We start from the raw sequence: 20,191 nt of genomic DNA on the forward strand, positions 1-20,191 counted from the left end.
CGTTCTTACAAATCAAATCAGACTTCCTGGGATAATTTTTTTTCTAGGAATTTTTATAACACTACTTAAGAAAAATCAAAATACTAGAAGATATTTGACTCTGAAGATGACTTAATTGGATATTTTATTAAGATCTGTTAGTTACCAGCTTACATCCAACAGTGATTCTAAGCTAAAGGGAGGTGAAATTAGAGGGGGGAAAATTGATAGTCCACGTGCTTCATCCACACACCCTCCCCTACCCCACCACACATTCTACTTTGAGAACTTGTTATAAGGAACTTTCCTTTGCTGTTCTTTTTTAAAAAAATATACTTTATTGAAGTATAGTTGATTTCCAGTGTTGTGTTAATTTCTGCTGTACAGCAAAGTGATTCAGTTATACATATATATATACATTCTTTATCATATTCTTTTCTGTTATGTTTTTTTAAAATTTATTTAATTTATTTTTTTATACAGCAGATTCTTATTAGTTATCTATTTTATACATATTAGTGTGTATATGTCAATCCCAATCTCCCACTTCATCCCACCACCTCCCCCCACACCTCTTTCCCCCCTGGGTGTCCATATGTTTGTTCTTTACATCTGTGTCTCTATTTCTTCCTTGCAAACCGGTTCATCTGTACCATATTTCTAGATTCCACATATATCCTTTGCTGTTCTAATTCAGATGTGTTAATTGTGCTTTTACATTTATGTCATTTAGAATTTCATGATTAACCTTCATTTTTAATCACTAACAGCAAAAGCCATTATTTATTTGGGATACAGTACTTTATATTTAGTCATTGAATATAATATAGGAGAATTAACTTTGAAAAGTATTTCACTCTGCTTGAACTGGAAAAAAAATTATCTTGATTAAAACAATGCCTTTATGATTACACATTTAGATAATTTTACAAGACAAAGTATTGCCCAGCGAGAAGAAATCAGCATTCTCGGTGCAACCCTCAATGATCTGGCTAAAGAAAAGGAATGCCTGCAAGCATGTTTGGATAAAAAATCTGAGAATATTGCATCCCTTGGAGAGAGTTTGGCAATGAAAGTATGTTCTGACAACCGTGGTTTAAAAGAAATGTTTGAACTAGAATCTGAATAAAATAATAGGATTTTCTCAATTTTTTCCTAGAGAGCTAAAACTTTAAAATCTGATTTTGAAATATTTCAAGATAGTCTTAGGAAATATGTGTTCAAATTCACTAGCTAATATTTTTAAATAGATTTTTCTGTCATCAATTTATGATCAACATTCACTAACAATAACTAATTCAAATATCAAAATGTAAAGCATAATAAAAAAAAAAGCAGTGAGACTGATTTCTTTTTAAAAGCACAGCAGAACTTATGTTTTCAGGTAGCCACCTTGGGAAGCAATATGTGTATTTCATTAAAACCACCTTTGTAATTGTATTCAGAACTGGGGGCACGTTGTTACATCATCCTTAGCCTTGAGAGTGGATCACATGGAACTGGTGAATAAAGTTAGATGATAAGCTTCATCCCACATTTCTGTTGTTCAAACAACAACAACAACAACAAAAAGGTGTTCTCAAAAAGGCAGGGAAATATTGACCCCCTTTTCTAGCTCATAAACTGATTCTGAAGGCAATTCCTAAACTGTTTTCCACAAATATCTTAAGCAAAGGCAGCATCACTGGCATAAGGTCTTTCCCCTCTCTAAGGGAACTAATTCATTTATCCATCCATCCATCCATTCAACAAACATTTATTGACATGTACCAGGAATTATGTTAGAAACTGAGGTTGAGTGGGCATACCTTCCAAAGGCCTATGGTATAATTCGGAGAAAGATAAAGAAAGAGGCTGTTATGATAGAATGTGCTAAGTACCATAATGACGTATGCACAATGTATGAGTGAAGTTTCTCAGAAACATACCTGATTCAGCCTGGGGGTTGGATTAGGGGAGGGAGAAGATCTAGGAAGCCTTCCACGCAGTGATGGTGCCTGCACTGCCCTGAAAGATGACTAGGAATTAGCCAAGAAAAGATTAGAGGAAGGGGACAGTGAGAGAAAGAGTGATCCAGACAGGTAGAGCACCTTTTAGAGAAAGGGTGATCCAAACAAGTAGAGCAGATTATATGAAAGCCCAGTGGCTTTCATAAGAGAATTTCATGAGATTTCTTGATAGTTTAATATGTCCAGAATAGAGTGCAAAGAGGTGAGTATGGGGGGATGAAGGGAGGCGGTGGTAAAAGATGAGATGGGATAGATAAGCAAGAAATCAGAACTACACATGATGTTGAGTTTAGGTTCCATCATCACGGATATAGAGGAACATTGAAATAATGAAAATGAAATGTTACAATTAGATCTTTAAAACATTATCCTAGCCCTTGTTAATCTACGTAAAAGGTGGATTGTAGGGAAATGAGAATAGTGACAAGGGCACTAGTTAGGAGTAAAATGGTAAGAACTGTATTAGGAGAGTGGCAGTATCCATGAGAGAAATAGACAACTCTATTTAAGAAGTAAGACTGACAAGATGCGCTTTCTGACTTAGGAACCACATGAATAGTTCCTATGTGTGAAGTAGGAAACACAGGACACAGAACAAGCTTAGAGAGGAATATTATTGACATGCCTTTGGGACATGTAGTGAAATATTCATAGGCTCTTGGATTTTAAGGTTTGGAGAGAAAATGGAAGTTAATAGATTTGGGAATCATGAGCACAAATGAAGTTATCAAAATACGTGAGGTAGTAAATTTTGGCTTTTAACTTGTTGAAAAGTCTGACTCATTACTTTATAGTTAATACCTTTTAATATTTTTGAAATTTTATGGTATTTTGGGGGGTGGGATTTTGTTTCTCATTATATTCAAACCACTTTTTGAATAGTTAAACATGATTTTCTTTAAAAACATTAATATTTAGAAACAAATTACTCAATTCTTTCTGAATATCTGTTCCCTCTGTTATATCTTATATTTCACATTTCTTCCATTCTACTAACTGTACCAATATTATCTTTTCCTTCACAAAGAATATTGAGTTGCAAGTCCATTTCAAAATTAAGAGTTTTGTATAGGATTATGAATGTAAACGCATCCATCCTATGAAGGGAAAATAACTTTTTAAAACAGTGTTAGACATTCAAAAGAGGAAATATTCTCTAGAGTGATTTTTCAGAGCTGAATTTATCATGCCTTTCAGTGAAAAGCAGTAGTTTTATAGTTTAATCTGGAGATTACAGAAATAAATTACTATGGAAAAGTCTATATTATAGTGAATAAGGTGAATTTTTACTGGTAATCATAGTTTTAAAAGATGTTCTACTACTTGCTACCAACTAAAGTTAGAAAATTCAATAGCCAGTTCACAGATTTTTGAATCATAAAAGCCAGAATTATTTGTGTAAAATTTTAGTTTGTTTCTTTTTTCTGAGTAGATTTATGACCATCCTGTCCAAGTTGAATTTTTAACAATTAACTTGAATCTATGTCACTGGTTGGACAAACGTATTGAGGTTGTACAAGGAATATCAAATTGATAATGATGGCATAAATTTCAACAATTTAAGAAATAGTACTATTTGGGTCATATTAAGAGAAAAATAGGCTAAGAGGATATATTTTTGGATTCTATACAGTAATTTTGTTGCCCTGGATACTTCACAGTGTTCTTAGAGAGTCTTTCAAGATGAATTTCTATTGATAAAGGAAAGTCCTTTTTAGGCTTATAAACCATGTTTAAATTTTAACCAAGGAACTTCTGTCGGAAACACTAGAAGTTCAATTAGCTTTTCAGAATTTATTTAGAAGTGTATTAAGTTATATTTCAAAAGCATGTGTAAATATTCCATTTTAAGTGGTATTTTCTCTTTGAGTTTTTCTTCCATTGGCTTGTGCTTCTTAAAGGAATTTAACAGTTTTGCTAATGGATATTTTAACCATACTTCAATACCCATTACTGCCAGATGTGGAATCTGTACCATTCTACCAGAAAGCAGAATGGAAAACCAGAGCTAAAAATACCCTAGAGAGGAGCACGTGAATAAAGGACGATCACACACACACACACTCACACACACACCTGTCTCTCTGATGAAAGGAACAGCACTAGTTGGGAAATACAGATTTAGTTTTTCATCTTGCTACTTGGTTACTAAGGATTTGAAAATTTAAAGGGCAAAGTGAAATCTAGGTATTTAGTGAAAGAATAATTTTCCTACTTTTTTAGGACTAATGTTAGTGCTAAGACCCTATGTAAAGTATCTGTAACTAGTTCAGGATCAGCGAGTTTTTAAAGGAGGAGGTGTGGTAATGGTATTGATGGCATTAAGATATTCCCCCTCATTTCAGTCTTGATTGACTCCATTAATTCTACTTCCTCACCATACCCTTGAAAAGGAAAAATAGCAATTTATTTTTTTATACCTTTGCTCTAGGCCTAATGCTTACCTCCTTATTAACTCACACCTAAAATTAATCATATACTTTTATAAGTAATTCCATTGGAACAGCTTTTTGAAGATGATGTTGATGACATATATATATTATACTTGGTCGAAGTTATTATTCTATTAAGAACTAAATTCAGTTTTACATGATTCACTTTCTTGGGTTTTATAACATGAAGAAGTGAGGAAGTAAATCAGTCCTATTCCCAGTATAGAACACTACAATGCCAAACCAGTGGTTTTTTTCCAAAAACAGGGTGCTTAAGGGGTTCTTGTGTTGCTGGATAACTGCACAAAACATCTTTTAACGGTATTTGATATAATGATCTCATATCAATATACCTAAGTATAGTCTTTGCTTAAATGAGCATAATCTATTGTTTTTATCCAGTACATATACTCACACTGATATATTAGGCTTTAGTTTTAAAGTGTAGCAAAGAAAAATAGAACATAAATGTTTAAAACCAAATGGAAATCCAAAAGGGAGGGGAAATTCTTTTAGTTTATTCAGTTTTAACAGAAATAACAGTTTAAGATAATGTTTTATTTAATACTTATATTACTTTTCAAGGAGAAGACCATTTCAGGCATGAAGAATATCATTGCTGAGATGGAACAGGCATCAAGGTAAGTCACTTATTCAACAAAAATGTGAGCACTTATTGGAGGCAAAGTACTATGTTAGGTATTGTACAAAGATAGTAAGCAACAAGGAGCTTAGTGTTATATGTAAGATGATAACTCCCTAATGTTAAAAGGAGGCCTAAGTCTGTTTAGGGAAGTAAAGGGAGGATACGCTGTTTGCCAAGGAAAGGAAAGAGAAGGCATTCAAGGTAGAAAGAATAACAAAGCCACAAAGAACCACAGATCATGTTCAAGAGCCTCTTGAATAAGTAGGTGAGTGTGTTGGAACCCAAAGTGTAAGGGGAGAAATGGAGGAGAGGCTAGGTAGGCAGGCAGAGGCCTGTGTTACAGACAAATGAGTCTGTGGGCAATGAGCAATCATTAAAGAATTTTGAGATTTTTATGCCGGAAAGATCAGCTAGGCTGCAGAGGTGATGATAAATTGGGGTTGGGAGTTTGGAGGACAGGAGAGTGGTGTTTGTAACGGAGAAAATCTAGAAAAATGCCAGGTTTCTGGCTGGGGATGAATACTGGACATGATGAACCTACGTGAGAAAAGATTTTTCTTTGAAGAGCCTTTGAGATGTCCTTATAAGTATGTGTAGTAATCAGTTAAATATAAGGGTCTAGAGTGTAAGGGAGAGGCTGAGGCTGGGGTGATCATTTCAGAGTCGTCTGGGTGTAGACAGGGTTGGGAGCCACGGATATGAATAGGAATTGTCTGAGAGAAGGGGTAGCGTGAGAAGAATCAGGAGGCTAAGTGTTAAGCTCGGAGAACCATTCATTTTTAAGCGGGCAGAGGAAGAGGAGCCTGCAGAGGAGACTAAGCCATAGCAGCTAGAGGTAGGATGGAGGCTTTCTTATACTTGAACGTCAGAAGTTTTGAAATGCTTAACAAATCATTGACTACCGTGTATATTTGGCATCCTTTTTTATAGTGAAATGTTGGCAACACAGAGGAACTTCAGTGCACTATCTCTGCAGTGTTTATTCCTACAAATTTAAATGTATTTAAAACTTCTTCAAATGTTTTCATGCTGTCTATCTTCTGTCTTGTGAAAATTTGTTATTCTGTTCCGGTAAAATGTCTCTTCTTATGTACTATTTGATTTGTGGAATAGACAGTCTACTGAAGCCCTAATTATGTGTGAACAAGACATTTCCAGAATGCGTCGGCAATTGGATGAAACAAATGATGAACTGTCTCAAATTGCCAGGGAAAGGGATATCTTGGCTCATGAGAATGACAATCTCCAAGAACAGTTTTCTAAAGCTAAACAAGAAAACCAGGTATACTTGTTCCTACAATCTTTTTCTCCAAGAAAAATAGGTATTTCTTCTGAGGCATAGCCCTCATTTCATTTTGTAGAAAAGCTCAGGCTTTGGAACTAGCCATTTTTTACCTTTATTACACAGAATATGCCACATAATTTCTAAATGAAATTTTCAGACATATAGTATTAAATATCAGAGAAAAGAGGGAATGGGAGAATGATAGATTTGTATTAAACCTTAGGAAGTACTTCCTTAGTGAAGGATAAATATTTGAATAAACCAACAAATGAAGATAACCTTCCGAAATTTTTAAGAAAAGCGTTGATTTATTTGATGGACTGTTATTCTGTTTGAATATGAGTATACAGACCATGATACATTATTTGGTCCTCTTTAGCACTGTGATTCTTTTTAGGAAAATTTCTCTTTTAATTACTTCCTCTCTAAGCCAGTACAGTTCAGCTTTATCCAGAGCTCTCATTACCAATATCACTTTTAATTTTAACATTAAAAAATTCTACTTGGAAACTTTCTTTCCCCTTTAAAATTTTTGGTCCACATAATTTCCCTTGCTTTGCTATCACTCTCAATGTGTTCAGTTTGCATCATAAAAGTCTGTATTTTTTTAACTGTTAAATATTTTAATTTATATAATCAGATATTAAGTTGCAAAACTTGGTTAGTTATTAAAAAGTTGCCTGAGGTGTTAAAGTACTTTGTTCAAAAATTAATGAATAATGGGATACTGGAACAGAAAAAGGACATTATGTAAAAATGGAAGAAATCTGAATAAAATATGGACTTTAGTTAGTAATGTATCAATATTGGTTCATGAATTGTGACAAATTTACCATACTAATATAAGATGTTAATAATAGAGGAAGCTAAGTGTAGGGTATATGGGCACTCTCTATACTATTTTAATAACTCTTCTATAAGTCTAAAACTATTTTAAAAGAAAGTTTATCTTTTAAAAGTTAATAGCAATAAAAACAAGAGATGTGAATTTATAGGATCTACTACAGTGCTCTATTTATAGCTAAAGCAAATAGGCTAAAGGTAAATATATTTATGAAAATTAGATTAAAAACTCTCATATTTACCACCCAGAGTTACCCACTGTTAATGTATTTTTTACTGATTTTCAATGTACTTAAAAAAATTTTATACTGTCTTTTACATGAACTTTTTAATGTAGCTGGGATAAAACCACATAGCACTTTGTATCATGCTTTGTTCTACATGAGAAGACAATAGAGTGGAGTGTTTAAGACCCACATGAGTTCAAGTCCCCTGCCTGGCTGTGTGATCCTATCATTTAACTTCTCTCAGTTTATCAACTGTAAAAATGGAGAGTAGATGAGAATATGCCTAACAAGAATGTAGAGTGTCTAGCATAATCACTAGATAAATATTCTTTAACTGTTATTAGCTTACTATAACAGCATAGTTGTTTGTTACACCTTCATAAACATCTTTTTTAATCAGAAGAAAATTAGTATCATAACAATATACAAATGTTCAAGAATAGTTTTTTCCTTTGTTTGGGTCAGAGGGCCCAAGAGTAGAAGATGGATCCCTCTGTGGACTGCAGGTTGTTTAAAAACTCATATCATATTGCCAACAAACACATGAAAGGATGCTCAACATCACTAATCATTAGAGAAATGCAAATCAAAACTACAATGAGGTATCCCCTCACACCGGTCAGAATGGCCATCATCAAAAAATCTACAAACAATAAATGCTGGATAGGGTGGGAGAAAAGGGAACCCTCTTGCACTGTTGGTGGGAATGTACATTGATACAGCTACTATGGAGAACAGCATGGAGGTTCCATAAAAAACTAAAAATAGAACTACCATACGACCCAGCAATCCCACTACTGAGCACATACCCTGAGAAAACCATAATTCAAAAAGAGTCATGTATCACAGTGTTCACTGCAGCTCTATTTACAATAGCCAGGACATGGAAGCAACCTAAGTGTCCATCGACAGATGAATGGATAAAGAAGATGTGGCACATATATACAATGGAATATTACTCAGCCATAAAAAGAAACAAAATTGAGTTATTTGTAGTGAGGTGGATGGACCTAGAGTCTGTCATACAGAGTGAAGTAAGTGAGAAAGAGAAAAACAAATACCGTATGCTAACACATATATATGGAATCTTAAAAAAAAAAAAAGGTTCTGATGAACCTAGGGGCAGGACAGGAATAAAGACGCAGACATAGAGAATGGACTTGAGGACACAGGGAGGGGGAAGGGTAAGCTGGGACGAAGTGAGAGAGTAGCATTGACATATATACACTACCAAATGTAAAATAGATAGCTAGTGGGAAGCACCCGCATAGCACAGTGAGATCAGCTCGGTGCTTTGTGACCACCTAGAAGGGTGGGATAGGGAGGGAGGGAGGGAGGGAGACGCAAAAGGGAGGGGATATGGGGATATATGTATACGTATAGCTGATTCACTTTGTTATACAGCAGAAACTAACACACCATTGTAAAGCAATTATACTCCAATAAAGATGTTAAAAAAAAGAAAAAACCCGTATCATAAAAGATTTGGAAAGCAGAAACCTTAAAAAAAATTTCTTCCTCAATAGCACGATTTTAAACAAATTGAGTTGTTTTTAGTGTTTTATCCTGATTTTTTTCAAATATACATTAACATTTTTCTCTGTTATTAAAAATTATTCCAAACACTTCTCATGAATGCCATAGTATTCTGTGTGGTTTTACCACTATGTAGATACTATTATTTACTGCATCATTCACCTAATGTGAATAAATATTGTCACATAGCAAATAATGCCTTAATAAACATTCTTTTTCATTAAATTTTATAGATTTAGTTTCAAATTGAATCAAACGCTTATGAGGTTTCTTTTTTAAATTAAAAAACCTTCTAAGTGGACATGGGTATCGTGAATACCCAAGCATCCATCTCCCACCTTTAACAAAAAGTAACATATTTGTCTTTCTTGTTTTTATGAGCTTTTAAAAATGTCTCTTATGTCATCACCAGGTAGCAGACCACAGATTTGCTTTTCTCAAATTTACGTTTACTCTAATAATACATGGAAATGCCCATTCCTTACCATATTGTTGATTACTAGTAAATTTTAACTTTTTTCAAGTATTAAGTATTATCCACTTATGCTTCCTTTTTGTGAATTGTGTTTGGGTTCTTTGCCCCTTTACTGTTTGGACTCTTGTGTTTTCTCACTGTCTTTATATGAGCTTTATATATTAGGTATATTAATTTTTATTTATCATATTTACTGTAAATATTTTAAAAAATTTTTATTGTGGTTTTGACATAGAGCAATTTTTAATTTTTTGTAGTCAGATCTAACTGTCTTTTTCTCATAGGCACTGTCTAAAAAACTGAATGATACTCATAATGAGCTTAGTGACATTAAACAGAAGGTTCAAGACACTAATTTGGAGGTTAATAAACTGAAGAATGTATTAAAGTCCGAAGTATGTATATATATATATATTTTCACCTTGGCTCGAGATACTTGAGTTTTCACTAAAGCTGTTGATTGATTGCACTCATAGGGACAGCTGAATCAAGTGCATTTCTTTAAGGCATAGCCTATTTTAATGTTGACAGTTACGTGTTAACTATATATTTAGAATGTCACCAATGTCCAGAAAGGTAACTCAAGGATACACCCCTTTTATTTGCCACTTAGCCATTTTAGATAAGCAGAATCCTCCTAACTGGATGAAGAACAAGGGGCCAGAATCAAGTTGGGCTCACGTATATTTGGAAATGGTAGTTTACAGTTACAAACCTTTGACAAAAGAGGCTCCACCTGAGTGTGTAGCAGGTCGGAATTGACCACTCTGTTGTGGAGCCACCTGTTTCTCAGGGCCAGAGGGCAGATGGCTCTCTTCTCCATTTCTCTGTTAGTAACCAGTCGACCAGGCGCACGTCGACTGGCATGTCTGATATCAGATGATTCCCGATAACTTGGGCACATGTGTGACAACCCTGGAATAAACAGACAGCTAGACCAAGGATGTTGGGTATGTCCATTTGATAAGCTATTATATAAAATAGTGTTGGATTGACTACTGTAATAGGTGTGGTGTTACCTACTTACATAACAATCAAACCATTGATACGAATTCCTCCCCGCAAACAGTTTTCCTCATTGTATTTAACATATCATGTAATTTCAGTCCATAAACATATCTTGAGCATTTATTTATGGTGTACATAAGACCATTCAGGACTTTGAGAGATGAGAGATTCTAAGGACTCGTGAATTGCAACCCTTGTTTTCAGGCAGTAAGGCAGCAGCCTCATGTTGCCAAAGCAGGTGATTTCCTACCCTTCTTGAGTTGAAGGTGCTAGCAATGTAATGTCATAAATGGACAGAAGCTTTGGAGTCAGATAGGTCTGACTCTTCCTCTCACTAATGCCGTGGACTTCTATAGGCCACTCAACCTCCCTCAGTCTCAGTGTCCCATCGGTAATTGGGAAGAACACCCAAGTGAGTAAGATAGCCTAGCACAGTGAGCCATCTAAGTCTATTCTGGAATAGGGCAGAATATAAATAAAAGACTATCTGAACAACCTTTAACGTAGTAAGCTTTCAGTCCATGTTAGACACTTCCCTTTTTCTCCCTAGCCTGTCGCATTACCTGAAATTCCACCATTAGGGAATGGGGCTTTTAGATTCTGGAATTGTATTTTCAAACATCACACATCAAACTCCTCTCAGCTTTTAGCATCCTTATGTGAGTTCCTTTTTGAGACTCGGTTTCACAACATAGCTGGATGGATCCAGGCACTCCCCTGAGAGAAAGGATCACGGGTCCATTTTGGTAGGGAGGTCCATTAAGGATTGTCGAGTACTTTATTCATCACCCATCCATTCAGTGTGCAGTATGCTGGGCGCTGAGGTGACAGAGTTGAAAAACTGCGAGGAAACAGAATGGCACCCCTGGCAGTGGGGACAACAAGTAGGGGGGGGAAAGTAGGTCCTGTAGCTAGAGTGGAATGTGAAGGTGGGTGGTAATAAAGAGGTAAGAAGGATTTGTCTGAACTGTATTTTTAGGAAGCTTTCATCACAGCATACACACAGAAGTTATTTGAAGAATTGCCTTTTAGAAAGATTGTTCGGGAAATGTTGGGAAAAGAATAAATCAGAAGGGTAACAAAGGAGAGGGAAGAGCAGTTAGGAGAGGCTGTATCCATAATTCAGACAGGAAGTGCAAAGGATTCCAGCTGAGGCAGCAGCTTTGCCTTTGCCCTGGTGGAGGGGTGTAAAGAGCCCAGTGGGCAACCAGAGGGAACTGGTGGGGAAGCACCAGAAAGAGGGAAAGAGATCTGCAAAGAGAGAACTGGAGAATACCAAAGATCAGTTTCACTTTCTTTATAATGTTGCCCATCTTGCACCCCACACTGCTCTGGCTGCTTTGGGCAGGTACAAAAAAGGGTAAACTGTGGTTGCTGGCTGCTGGGAGGGAGGGCACTAAGTGGTTAGAGGGCAGAGAGACGTTTTAATGCAGTCTTTTTCGCTGCTTAAACTTGGAACCATATATTACCTAGTCACAAAGCCAAATTTAATATAAAAATGGTTCCTACCTTAGAAAACTGAATTCAACATAAAAATGGTTCCTATCTTCGAGGAATCTGAGGGGTTATTGGGGAGATGGTACATCCACAACTACATAAAGCTATAAGGCAGTTTTAAGAGAATGACACACACAATAAGTGCTACAGAAAGTTAAAGAGGGTAAAAATTAACGTGGGTAAAATTCAGTTTATGTATATTATATCATGTAACTCCCAAGTACATACTCTGTACACAACTGTTACTTTTAGTACAATAATAGAAAACACACATCAGGTTCCTACTGGCACATTTGGAATATCTGAATCTTAAAAGCCAATACAGTAGTTTAGTATGTTAACTTGTTAATCAACAGACTTGGCAAAGATCCTTCATATTGGTCAAGGTACAACCAGACCACAAGGTGGCAATATTAACTGAATTTCAACCAGTCTCATGATTAATCATATTTATGAGAAAAATCTGATTTGAAAGCTTTATACAATGAGATGTTGTTTATTATAATTTGCCTTATACAATTAGATGTTGCTTATTCCAGTGTTTCTGAACTGTTTATTAACAGGTAGGAGAGAAAGAGATCTAGTGCCTTTTTAATTAATTACCAAAATTATAAATGATTTTTTAGAATGAGTTGGCCAAACCATACTACTAAAATAATTTTTTAAAAGTAGCTTCATAATTATTACTCAGTATAATATATTATTTGAGGAGCTGATTGTTTTCCTTTAGAAATAAGATCCTACTTTAGTCAGTCCATCATGATAGAACTTTATCATGATAGGTTCTAACAGTGGTTCTATATTGTATGCCCAGTATATACATGAATGTATATTTATGAGTAGTGTTTATTGGCATAGGTTTCATATTTTACTTCTGAGCAACTTCAGGCAAGTTATTAGAACAGTGAGCAAAAGTGAATCACAGAACAGTCCATGATCGAGGAAATTAAGGCTGGGGTTATGAATGAGAGGCAGGAACTGGATAGGAAACATGCCAAACCAGGAGAATTATCAGAAGCTGACGCTTAAGATATGCAAGCAGGCAGAAGCTCTGTAGCCGTAGTACAACCCAGAAGAGCAGTCAGGAACAAGGGAATACACAGATACAAAAGGTCAGGTCAAGGCAGAAGCTCAGAAACCAGACCAGCAAGTAGTCAGTAAGAAGCTATATGGAGGCAATGAGGATTTTGTTTGAATAAAAGCAAATATAAGAACATATTCATTGAGGTCTTGAAGATAAGAGTGGAAACTTTACTAGATGAGTGAGTGTGACTCAGGAGACAGGGCAGATCCTGGTCCCATTCCCTTTTGTTAATTACAGGATGACCAATTTTCTAAACTGAGAGTAGAGATAGGAGTCCTTGAGATTATGGTACCGTTGGTCATCATTGCAAGTAAATTCCCAGTGACCTGGCAAATAATGTTTAATTTGCATCACATGTTTAACATTTTACTCTCCTAAAGTAATACCTAAGATTTGCTTTTTAGGAATCTGAGAACCGGCAAATGATGGACCAACTCCGAAAAGCCAATGAAGATGCTGAAAACTGGGAAAATAAGGCCCGTCAAGCAGAGGCAGATAACAATACCCTCAAATTAGAACTTATCACTGCTGAGGCAGAGGGTAACAGATTAAAAGAAAAAGTAGATGCCCTCAATAGAGAGGTCGAGCAGGTAAGTTTGGTAAAATATGCTTGTAGTACATCCTGTATCATATTTAAAAGAGTTTTGTTTGGCTTTCCGTAAATTAAGTGTATAAACGAACACTTAAGTTATTTAAATATACTGTGAATTGTAGTCTGTTAACTGTTCTTTGCTCTGGTTCTCTGATCTCTTACCTACTCTACAACTAGAATAATCTTTAGCATTTTTAAAAATTAGAAACTATTTCAAGCATAAGAAAACGGTGCCCTCCCCAAAAGTAATATAAAAGACCCACATATGCCCATCTCCAAAGTTGAAGGATGCTAACATTTTGCCATATTTATAAAGAATATATTTATTATTTAAATAAAGTCTCTCTTTATTTAAAGAAACAAAACATTGCAGATACAACTCCTCATCCTTTCTTCTCCTCCCTCCCTAATGGTTGGTATGTAGAACTTTCATGTCAGTTGTATAACTCTTTCATATGTTTGTACTTTTTCTACATATCTATCACCCACAAATGATGTATAATGTTTTGTGTGCTTTAAGTTTTTTTAAGTGATAATATACTGTAGGTATCTATTTGCAATTTGCCTTTTTTGCTCAATATTATAATTTTGAAATGTATCTATTTTAATACATATAGTGTACATCTAAACAGTTGCTTCTATAGTCATTGAATAAAATACTTTATTTTTAAAATTCATTCCCATACTAAAGGACATTTAACTGTCTTCACTTTTTCTATAATAAAATGCTGCAACAAACAGCATTTGGTAAAAGTTACTGAGGTAAATAGGCCTTTACTGTGAAGTTTTGTGTTTATCTGTCTATGGGTTAGGCTATGATTACTGTTTACTGTAGCCGTGCATGTCAGAGAGGCTAAAATTCCTTCTGGTGTCCTTCTTTGTCTCCTCTATTGTCTTTGGGTTCACTTGGAGACTCCTTAAATAGAGTCTGAACCTTGTAGTTCTTTCAACTGTGACCTCCTGTTATTATACAGGAGCCCTGTTGATGTGGTAGTGAAGTGTAGGTGGAGGAGACATGTTCTGTTATCCTACGATTAGGTCTTAGTCTTTTAGTGGGCCTGTGCCCCTGGGATGTGACCTTCACAAGTGCTTCTCAGTTTTTTTCTCCCTTAGATGAGGTAGAAAGGCTTGAGAGAATCTGCGTTAGGTACTACCGTCCCTCCACATTGGTTAGGCTCTGTTACAACCATGTTGGTTGTGCTGTCACAAAATTATCTCCTTTGGGGGCAGACCTTTGTCAAGAAGGACAGAATTCTGTGGGATTATTCAAAATGGTTACTTTTCCCCTCACCCTGCTAGAAGCATGAGGGGATTTTTCTCGGATGTTAATCCTGAAAACCCAGTGGGCTCCAGGGGTTCTAATAACTTGCCTGAAGTTGCTCGGAACTAATAAAAATGTGGGGTTCTCCTCAGGCTGGGAGCCCAGGAGGATGTATCTCTCAAGCTAGTTCATGTTCAGTCTCTAGCAGGTGGTCAATTACCCTTTAAGTGTTGCTACCGGTTGCTAGCTCCAACGGCAGTTTCTCCTCCTGGTAAGCTGCAATTCTCTGTATTCACCTTTCTCTATATTTTGGGTGCAGTGATTCGTTTTATGTCTTCAATTCTCTGATAGATCAAAGAAGAGTTGTTTATTGTCATATTTTCTGCTTTTTTCGTACTGTGAGCATGGGAGTGATGATCTCTAAGCTCTTTGCATGTTGGAACAGAAACTGGAAGGCTGCTTGTTTATATGATTAGAGACTGGCTGGATTATTTAGTGAAATCTCTTTCTCCTCTTTCCCCTTGAAGTGTGAAGCCTCTGATGTTTCTCCTCAGAGGTGCAGCCTTGAATGCGTCCACAGTTACCCTGCAATGACAGTGGTTTTGGCAGGGCCTTTTTTGACTCTTTTCCTTTACTCCACTCAGCTGTTAAGCCCAACTAATTTCTGGCTATTTGCTTTATTGTTTTCAACAGTGCCCTCAAGCACAAATTGCTTCATAGACTGATTCAGTTAAATTTGGGTTGTTTTACAGGGATAGCTTTTGAGGTCAATGTTTGTTTTTTCTGAACCCGAGAACATTCTTCTTAGCAGTCTCTTCCCCTAATTTTCGCTGGTAAACTAGCTGACCTGTGGTCAAGCTTGTATCTCTTAAGAGTTTACCATTCTTTTTTAAATTTCTTTTCAACATAGCCTTGAAGTATTTTCGCCATACCTTCCGTTGTTCTTGAGAGTGCCTTAGACTTGAATTTTCCTATAGTCAGTTGTAAATGAGGTAAATTTCCTTTGGAAGAATTTAGGAGCTTCCTGCTTTAAGGCCTCTCTCTCTCCCTGGGCAAAATCTCTGAGCCCTGGCTCTAAAGCTGGTGTGGGGACAGTGGTGCAGTTCTCTATGAGTGACGTGTCCGCTTAGGATCTGGGCACTTGGAGGGGATGGTGGGTATATGGCTGTAGCCTCTGGCCTTCTCAGCATGCCTCTCCAGGCGTGGAACCTCTTCCTTATGAATAACCTGTGTCAAGGAGAGTCAGAGCCACAGTGTTCTCAGTATGCCACAAACAAGATAGAACCTCCATCCCATGTGGAGAGGCTGGGCAGAAGAAGGGAGCCCCCATCTCCCAGACATTGTTGCCAGAAACTTGGCCTCTGAAATAAGTAGCTTTTGGAGTGGCATGAGAAATGCTGATAGCCTGCCTCTCCTGGGAATACACTATAGTTCTTGACTGAGTACTGAGGGGAGAGGGAGCATTGTTTTTAGCTGCACCCACCTGGAGTGGAATTTCCATCATGCTGAGCTGGGTAGGGGGAGAGAGGGTCATACTTCAGATGCCACGGACTTTTCCTGTTCCCCCCCAGTTTTAGTTGGTTTTCTTAAAAGTGTTTCTTCATTTAATGTATGTTCTTAAGACCATTTCCAGAGACTATTTAAAGACCATTTAAGGTTGCTTTTTTATAGTTTTCACTACTTTCACTGGTTCTATGGAGCTGCTCACATTACCGTGCCAGAAATGGAACCTTATTCTACACAGTTGATATGTTTTCATTTTATTTTATGTCAAAATAATTTTCTGATTACCCTTATGTTATTTTGCGGTATTGTTTAATTTTCAGTATTTGGAGATTTAAAAAAAAATACCTTTCTAGTTACTGATTTTTCAGTCTTTTACATTTATTGAGACTGTATGGCTAGCATATGGTCATCTTTCTGGGTTTTCCACGTACACTTGAAAATAACGTGTGTTATTTTGTTGTTGGGTAAAATGTTCTATAAATGTCTATTGGGTCAAGTTCATCAATAGTGTTTTTCAATTCCTATCATTACTGAGTTTCTGTTTATTTGTTCTACCAATTATTGAGAGAAGAGTGTTGAAATCTCCAAATATATTTGTGCATTTGTATATTTTTTCTTTCAGTTCTGTCATGTTACTTCATGTATTTGAATCTGTGTTATATTACTTCTTAATGAATTCATCTCTTTATCCATTGTAATGCTTCTCATTCTGTAGTATACTTTGTAAGGTATTAATATAGCCACCTCAGACTTCTTTTAATTATTGTTTGTATGGTATATCTTTTTCCATGCTTTTGTTTTTAATTTTTCTATGTCTTTATGTTTAAAATAGTATTCCTTTAGACAGCATATGGTTGGATCTTGCTTTTTTATCCTGTCTTACATCTGTCTTTTAGTTGTCTTTGGACCATTTATATTTAATGGAATTATTAATATAGTTGTGTGTAAATCTACCATGTTATTGTTTTCTATTTGTCCCATTTATTTTTTTGTTTCCTTTTTACTCTTTTTCTGCCTTCTTTTGAGTATTTTTTTTTTAGTATTCCATTCTATCTCTATTATGGCCTTATAAGCTGTACATCATTATTTTTTTCTGCTGATAATTCTGGAGTATAGGCCATGTATCTTTTAATTGTCACAGTCTACCTTCAAATAATAGATTACTTCTTAGTACCCCTTTACTTCCCCCTTCCATTCTTTATCCTGCTGTTCCTCCATTTTTCTTCTACATATATTGTAAACCCCATAGTACATTATTATTTTAACTTTAAATAGTTATCTTTAAAGAAATTCAAATATAAGGTGAATGAAAGACTTTTTTATTCACCCACATATTTACTGTTTCTCATGCTCTTCATTCCTTTGGGGAGATCCAAGTTTTCATCTACTATAATTTTCTTTTTGCTAGAAGAATTTCCTTTAAACATTTCTTCTAAATAAAGTAACAAATAGAAAAAAATTTAACAAAAAGTAAGTAAAATAAAATAAAGTGGTAAGAGCTAAGTTATTTTCAACTGAGGGGGAAAAAAAAGTTTCTTCTAGTACGTTGGCATTGAATTCTCTCACGTATTGTTTGTTTTAAAAAGTATTTATTTCACCCTCATTTCTGAAGAACCTCCTTTTTTTACACGTCTTTTATGTGTTTGTTTTCTTTACACACTTCCTACCCCACTGCTGATTGCTTTGGAAGTTATATGTTCTCAATCTATTCTTTTAGTAGTTAAAATTGTAATATGCATACTTAACAAAGTCTGTTGTTAGTATCTCCAACCTTCCTCCTAAACAATAATATATGGTTTTGAGAAAATTTGAATACTGAGCACAAAACTGCTGCTTACTAGATCTTGTGCCCTCTCTCTTATTTTCTCTTTCACACACACACACACACACACCCACACACACCCACACACCAATCTTTTATGATACTGTTGTGTACTATTTTAGTTCCACCTTGTTTTTATGTTCTTAAAAATAAATCATTACTATTGTTCTTATTCTTTCAGGCAATCCTTATTTGTATCTACCCATAAGTTTACAGAATTCTTCATTCATTGTTGCTTCTTTTTTTGTCATGAATACATTAAAAATCATCTGCTTTAATCACTGTAAATAACTCTTGCTCAAAGACCCTTATAAGTAATTGGTATGCTTGTTTCAATATCAGTGTTGTTTGTTTTTGTCATTGTAATATGACAATATTGCTATCCTTGATCCTAAAACCTTGTGATCAAATCCAGGAGGGTTGACTTTAGGTGATATTAAGAGCAATAGTGATCAGGGCCAAGAGTTTGGTATAAAACATGCTCAACCCAATTCTAAAAATCCAGTTCTCTGCAGAACTTTGGCAAAATATACTTAGCAGAATATATGTTACTGAAATTTGGGATTTCCTAAGGATACATTTTTCTCTTTTTCTAAAAGGAAAACATTTTTGAAGACATTTAATATGTGTTCACATGTCTGAGTAAATGCATTTATATATTAAAACTTGTTCAAATGTAAGGAAAAGCGATCTACTCCAGCTAGTTCAAGAAAGCAGGAGTTATTGTAAAAACTCAAGTGGAACATGTGGGAGAAAGGATTTCATGGGAACTATTACGTCCTAAATCTGCCAGGAATGGAGACTAGAGGATCGTTTTGTGATAGAGAGTAGCTCTCAAGACCTCCACAACCCAGCCAGAAAATGTTGTGCTTCACTATGAATGGTCAGGGAGGTGCATCTGCTTCTACAAAAGGACTCTGAGTTATCATAGGCATGGAACAAACATTATGTTAAAGTTTAGAATTGGGTATGGTAGGATAAAGTCAGACTCCAAAATTGGGTGAAGCCAGACCAAAGTTTTCAGTTTCTTACAGAAGACATTTTTTTTTCTCTATCCAGAGACTAGGTCAAGATAAACTTTTGGTTGTCTCTCTGTGAGGTTGGGTGGATTTTTTTTTCCTGGAGCCTCCTTTCAAGGGTCCCAGATTATGTGGAGATCTCAATTCCAACTCTCCATTAGTCCTAAATTCTTGTCTCCTAGTCTTACTTGAGTGTGTTAAGCCATTTGCCATTACTGGGTCTTCCAATCCCCAACTCTTAGCTTCAGGCCTGCTCATTTGCTCCGTGCTCTGGTTTTGTTTTCTCTGTGTTTTGGCATGTGAGAATTTCTCTTTCTTACCTGCAAGTTCAACTATGAACTGCAAAAATAATTTTTTATTCTGTTTTATCCAGAAGATTTTCCTCTTAGCTTAATCAGCTATTTTACTAGAACCTGAAACGTCCAAAACATTCTTCTCAAAACACAAAACCGATCACATAACCTACTCTGTAAGATCTGTCAATTGTAATAAAGACCTAAATTTTACATGGCTTACTAGGCTCTATTTTGTAAATTGTATACCTTTTCAACTGCACCACCTATCACTCTTCCCTGTAGTCTCTGAGCTCTAGCCATACTAGCCTTCTATCTGCTCTTGCTTTGCACTTAGCATCCTCTGATTTGAAAAGCCACCCTCCCCCAACACACTGTATATCTACTCACTTTTCAGATCTCAGTTCAAGTGTCATTTACTTAGAGAAGGCTTTCCTGATTTCCCCGATCCCATCAGTCTAGGTCACTTTCCTGTGTTCTACACTTTTTTCTCTAGAAATATTTGCTTAATATATATTTACATATTCATCTGTATGATTATTTTATTAATGCATGATTCCCCCATAGTCTGTAAACTTCATGAGAGCAGAGACCATTTTGCTTACCATTGGGTATGCATCTAGTCACATTGACTGGAACATAGAATATACTCAATAAGTATGGAATGGATGGGCGGG

The 20,191-nt window shown here is 35.8% G+C and overlaps 1 protein-coding gene across 15 annotated transcripts in view; it reads left to right on the forward strand.

Moving 5' to 3' along the window:
• The window catches only part of TSGA10 (testis specific 10), a 104,733-nt gene that overhangs the window by 62,650 nt on the left and 21,892 nt on the right, over positions 1–20,191 (forward strand). For all 15 annotated transcript variants that reach the window (XM_057558350.1, XM_057558354.1, XM_057558347.1 and 12 more), the window contains 5 exons: positions 900–1,054; positions 5,006–5,061; positions 6,180–6,348; positions 9,717–9,827; positions 13,426–13,611. In XM_057558350.1, the coding sequence (XP_057414333.1) occupies positions 900–1,054; positions 5,006–5,061; positions 6,180–6,348; positions 9,717–9,827; positions 13,426–13,611 (677 nt within the window). The remainder of the gene's footprint in view (positions 1–899; positions 1,055–5,005; positions 5,062–6,179; positions 6,349–9,716; positions 9,828–13,425; positions 13,612–20,191) is intronic.

The sequence above is a fragment of the Balaenoptera acutorostrata genome, chromosome 12 (genome assembly GCF_949987535.1).
Source record: "Balaenoptera acutorostrata chromosome 12, mBalAcu1.1, whole genome shotgun sequence".
Lineage (NCBI taxonomy): Eukaryota > Metazoa > Chordata > Mammalia > Artiodactyla > Balaenopteridae > Balaenoptera > Balaenoptera acutorostrata.